This window comes from Helianthus annuus, chromosome 17 (assembly GCF_002127325.2).
Source record: "Helianthus annuus cultivar XRQ/B chromosome 17, HanXRQr2.0-SUNRISE, whole genome shotgun sequence".
Lineage (NCBI taxonomy): Eukaryota > Viridiplantae > Streptophyta > Magnoliopsida > Asterales > Asteraceae > Helianthus > Helianthus annuus.
The window spans coordinates 76,457,399-76,463,486 of record NC_035449.2 but is presented as its reverse complement, the minus strand read 5'-3'; the positions used below and the strand labels follow the sequence as shown (position 1 = coordinate 76,463,486).

Below are 6,088 nucleotides of genomic sequence, written 5' to 3'. Positions count from 1 at the left end.
CAAATAAACTCAAGCTAATTCGGGTCAGAACTGAAAGTCAAAGCAAAGGTCAAACTTTGCGACGTTCGGTTGTGAACCGAGCCTATACTTAGAATTGTCGGGTTGAACATGCTTAGACATGTTCAACTAATATTTACCAAGTCATCAAAGTGACAAAACTGATTTTTATAGCTTTTATATTATTAGTTATGAATTTTATTTAAAAACAAAGCCGATTGACTTTAATTTGACCCGACAATTAAACTAAGTAAACGTGGTAATTAGGAGGTACTTTTTAGAGGGTTAATTACCTACCTAATTACGGTTACGTAGCCATGTTCGTTGTGAGCCATAGCTTAACCATTTAAAAGTCCAAGTGTTTATCGATAACGCTTAACTTTTCGGTTTAAAACGCTAAATAATTAAACTAAGCATGAAGGAATCACTTACAAAAGTCCAAAGGACTGAAAGAGGTTCTCAAGAAGCTTAAGACCCTCAAAGAATGCAGAGAAATCAGAAATGAGAAGAGGTGCAAGTGAAACCCAAAGATTAGAGGGGTATATATAGGTTTTCAAGAGCCGTTAGGATCGTTCGTCGATAAACGTGATTCGATCTTAGCCTTACAAGGGTGCCCCCTGTTTTAGGAAACCATGGGTGCACAAAAACCAGCCCCTAGAATCAGGGATTGAGAGACAAAAGGCAAAACCAGAGCTGGTTTTCAAAATCTGGTGCTGGGCATTGGTATACGGACCGTAAGGTCCTGTATACGGTCCGTAAGGACCTGGCCTGCACGTGGGGACTTTCAATAATTGATAGTTTTGACCCCTGCACTCCCAAATGTCATTTCCGACACGTTTGAGGCCCGTTAAACCATTTTTAAGGCTCTACAATGATGCCTAAGCATGGGGAACATGAAACATACTCAAAAATATGTCGGATGTCGGTTCGTTTGGTCGTACGGTCCCGTTGTTCGGCTAATTACGACGAAACACGGACGGACGCTAAAAACGATCTAAATTACGTGACGAATGGAATTTTATCAAGCCAAACACTAAAATAAACTATTTTAGTTCTTACATAAATTTTTGGGTGTCCGGGGATATTCAGAATGCAAGATATGCGCGAAAATGCAAACTTGTGCACTTTTTGACACTTTTAGTCCCTGTATGACATAAAAATTTATTTTTTACGCACCAAACACCTCTAAGCCTATATCTAAGCTATGTTAAGGTTAAATAGAGCATGTAAAACTCATGGTCATATTCCGGAAGGCCCGATACCTTACGAATTGACATACTTTTGCAGTTTGACGCTTTTAACCCCTTGCATACGAATATTGTCATAACTTTCTCATACTTTATCGAAACCTTGTGAAATTTTTATCACACATTCTTGTGAGTATAATTAACCATTACAAAGCTTTGGGTTTTCTAAAAGGTCACTCAGAGGTATACTTTTAAACATGTTGATACATTTAACCCCTGTAGTTTGTAATTCCTCACTTTCTTTCACAATTAGCTTCGTATGATCCATGACTCATTTGATTATGGGTATAAACATCACGTAGGGCTATTTTAAAGTATATTTATTCATTGTTGACATTTTGAATCTTTTTACACACATAGATTCCTCATTTGTTAATGTTAGTCCCTCTAACTCAATCCTTTGCACGTTTTAAGTCCATGACACGTGGTGATATAATATTGGACATGAATTTTCGAGGTGTTACACTATCAAATATTTGTTTAAATATATCTATAAGGGGCCTGATAGAGTCACGGCTTCTGTTTTTCAAGCGAATAGCACCAACAATGATACGGAACAGAATGTAGCTGTAGATGAGATAAAAGCATACCTTGATTGTAGATATATCTCTGCTTGTGAAGCTGTTTGGATAATATTAATGTATGATATACATTATAGATATCCAGCTGTTGAAGTATTACCGTTTCATTGTGAAGATGGTCAGAGTATTGTGTATAATGATCATGATAATTTGTGTGATATTGTTACTGATCCAACTGTGAAAATGACAATGTTCACAGAGTGGATGAATTGTAAGAAAGTCGATAAATTTTTCAGGACATTGAGGTATGTTCAGTTTCCAGGATATTATGTATGGAAAGCTAAAAATCGCAAATGGAATCGAAGAAAGCATCCGTATGGATCAATTGGGAGGATACATTATGTCCCACCATCACTTTGTGATTGTTATTACCTAAGGATTTTACTGAATCATATTAAGGGACCAACCTGTTTTGAAGATATAAAAACAGCTGATGGACAGGTTTTTGAAACATTTAAAGATGCATGTTTTGCACGGGGACTGTTGGATGATGATAAGGAATATGTTAATGCTGTCAAAGAAGCTAGCACATGGTCAACCGGAGATTTCTTGAGGACTTTTTTGTAATGTTGTTGCTGTCAAATTCGATATCTCCTGGTGTTTTTTGGTCAAAAACGAAGTCCCTGTTATGTGAAGACATTCTGTATCAGCAACGAAAGATAACTGGTATTGCAGGTAATGTGATTATTTTATTAAAGTTATATACAACTACATTAAAATTATGCAATAGCTCTGTTATTGGGAAAAACTAATACTTTTTTCAACATTTGTTTTAGATTTGGATCTTCAACAAGAAGAACTTGAAAATATCTGTCTATCTGAAATTGAAAAGTTGCTACTTATCAATGGAAGTACAGTGAGAAATTTTGATGATATGCCAAGTGTTCCGGACAATTATGTTTCATCGTCGAACAATCGATTGATAATGAAAGAACTATCGTGTGACAGACTAGCTCTTCAAAGGGAACATGATGGTTATGTAAAGTGTTTAACTGCCGAACATGAAATGATATATAAAATTGTTATGGAAGCGATTGAAAAGGTGATGGAGGTGTGTTTTTTATATATGGTTATGGTGGAACTGGAAAGACATTTCTTTGGAAGACATTCTCGCTGCATTATGATCGAAAGGTGAAGTTGTATTGAATGTTGCATCCAGTGGAATTGCTTCACTTTTGCTGGATGGTGGTAGAACTGCTCATTCAAGGTTTGTATTCCAATCAACATTAATGAGAATTCAATATGTTCGATAGAGCCTAACACTGAGTTAGGTGATTTAATTAAAAGAGCAACTTTGATTATTTGGGATGAAGCACCTATGACTCACAAGCATTGTTTCGAGGCTCTTGATAGAACAATGAGAGACATATCACATTCCAGTCAACTGAACATGGAAACCAAGCCTTTTGGGGGAAAGGTCATTCTATTTGGTGGTGATTTTAGACAAATTCTTCCGGTCATCCCTAAAGCTACCAGAACAATGATAGTCAATGCTTCTTTGAATTCTTCTTATATATGGCGATACTGTCAAGTACTAAAACTAATTAAGAATATGAGATTAAGAGTTAGGTGTCAGGAAGCATATTTGAAAGAAATAAAGGAATTTGTAGAATGGATTTTAAAGCTTAGTGATGGTCTGCTTGGTGAAGAAAATGATGGTGAGATAGATATTGAAATACCAGATGATTTACTTATTCATGACCAAGTCAATCCTATTTCTTCTCTAAATTCATTTATATATCCGAACATGAATAAGTTTTTGTGGGATTTAACGTATTCCCAACAAAGAGCGATTCTTGCTCCAACTAATGAAGTAGTGGATTCAATAAATAAAGAGTTGTTAGAGAGTCTGCCTGGTGAAGAGGAGGTTTATTTTAGTTTAGATAGTTTATGCCAATCTGAGGAAGAATCAGAGCTTAATATGGCATTGTTTCCTCCTAATGTGTTAAACAATATTTGTTTATCTGGTTTACCTAACCATAAATTAGTACTGAAACTTGGTGCTCCAGTGATGTTACTCAGAAACATTGATCAGGCAAATGGATTGTGTAACGCTACACGTTTACAAGTCACGAAGCTCGGAAAAGTTGTGATTGAAGCAAAAATTATCACATGGACTAATATAGGTCACCATACTTTGATTTCAAGACTGAAGATGACACCTTCTGATAAAAGAATACCAGTGAAGATTTCTCGAAGACAATTCCCACTTTCACTGTGTTTTGCTATGACAATAAATAAAAGTCAAGGACAATCATTGGAGCGTGTTTGTTTGTATCCTCCACGTCCAGTGTTTAGTCATGGCTAGCTCTATGTTGCTGTATCTAGGGTAAAAAGTAGGAAGGGGTTGAAAGTCTTGATTTGTGATAAAGAGAAACGAGTCTGTACAACCACTACTAATATGGTTTACAAAGAAGTTTTACAAAATCTATGATGATACTAAACATCTGTCAACCTGGCAAGGTCTGTTGGGTATAATGGAGGAACTGTTGTTAGGAAATGTTTGTTGGAAAGCAATACACCTTTTTGAAAGCATCTGATACTTGCTCTGCATTAAGCCTATCCTGAGAACACATGCTGCGAAAAATGTTTATATCTGGCGTTATAGTAACAAGTTTGCAGGTCTCATTTTTAATGAGAGTACTAAATTCTTTGTTAATAACATTATTCTCTTAACATCTGTTTACTAACCATTGTAATTTCTGTTGACTGACCTTTTTAACATGGGTTGACTAACATCTGGTACTTACTATCTATCAATCTGGCAAGCTCTGTTGGAGATAATGGATGACAGTTTTTAGGAAAGTCTGTTGGAAAGCAACAGAGGTTTTTAACAGTTAATAGACAACAGTGGTTTGATTATCAACATAATAGAATTCCTGTTGAATAAAAAGTCTACACTAATTATTTTTTTACTTTCTGTTAATATGTGTTATGTATGGTTTTCTAAGAAATCATCCGTGTTTGCACACGATACTTACCGCTAGTAAAAATAAAAAGAAATTGTTGTTCTTGTTTTACACGTGGATTGTACTAAAATGTCCACTTTAGTGGGCAATCTTGTGGTTGGTTTTTTGTAATAAAATAAAATAAAAATAAAAAGAAATTATTGTTCTTGTTTCACACGTGGATTGTACTAAAAGTCCACTTTAGTGGGCAATAAACAAGAAAAAAAATATTTCTCAATAACCAAGCCTCAAGATTTGAAATTCGATTAAATCAAATAATAAACAAACAATGAGTGATTTGATCATCTCGTGCAAACAATGGTTACAGCATTCATCCTATCCATCAAATTCAAAATCTGAGAGAGACGTTTCTAATATTATTAAAGGTGATTGTAAGTGAATGAAAGAGAAAATATTATTGTTTATTTGTATATTTGAAGGAACTTCACCCTTTATAATTTTTTTATATATTTTGAGAGTGTTTTTGAGTGGAGGTAGAAGAAAATATAATAACCAATGAGGTGGTAGTCCATTGGCAAAGAAAAAAGTCTTTAAACACTTTGGGAGGGGATGTCTTGGATTCAAGTACCATGGACAATAGGGAATAAGAAATTTGTCGTTCAAAAAAAAAAAAAAAACAAAAGAAAATATAATAATAAATGTATAAAAAAATTAATTAAAAGGAGAGAGAAAATATAGTTGTTTTTAGTGTATTTATATGATAGAAAATAGTGCAAAGGATGTGAATGCTCTTAGGGGGCGTTTGGTTCGCGGAATGTTTTGGAATTGAAATTAGAATTTGAAGGAATTGTATTTGAAATTTAAACATTCCAATTGAAATTGGAAATTGTTGGAGTTGGAATCTCAATTCCATTTTTGTTGTGTTTGGTTGTCAAATGAATTGGAATCCATCATCCTGGCACCCACAACATCTGGTTCGGGTCGAAACGCTACGGGTAGAAACAATACTGGTCGAAACGGTACGGGCTAAAACGGTTCGGATCAAAACGGCCCGCGTCAAAACGTATGGGTCGAAACGGTACGATTCGAAACAATTCGCGTCGAAACGGTTCGATTCGAAACAGTACGGATCACAACGGTTCGAGTCGAAACGCTATGGGTCGAAACGGTACGGGTCGAACAGTTCGATTCGAAACAGAACGGTCGAAACGGTTCGCGTCGAAACGGTTCGATCCGAAATTGTACGGGTCAAAACGGTTCGATTCGAAACGATACGGGTCGAAAAGGTTCGGATCGAAACCAGTACGGGTCGAAACAGTTCGGATCGAAATGGTACGAGTTGAAACGGTGCGAG

At 35.7% G+C, this 6,088-nt stretch overlaps 1 protein-coding gene across 1 annotated transcript; it reads left to right on the top strand.

The window, feature by feature from the left end:
* The first annotated feature begins 3,143 nt into the window (after window positions 1-3,143).
* Window positions 3,144-4,133, top strand: LOC110924428 (ATP-dependent DNA helicase PIF1-like). The gene has a single exon (XM_022168435.1). The coding sequence runs from the start codon at window positions 3,144-3,146 to the stop codon at window positions 4,131-4,133; it is 990 nt and encodes a 329-aa protein (XP_022024127.1).
* The last annotated feature ends 1,955 nt before the right edge of the window (window positions 4,134-6,088 follow it).

Excerpts from the sequence above, each read along its gene's own strand:
- LOC110924428 (XM_022168435.1), top strand. The coding sequence starts at position 3,144 with ATGACTCACAAGCATTGTTTCGAGGCTCTTGATAGAACAATGAGAGAC.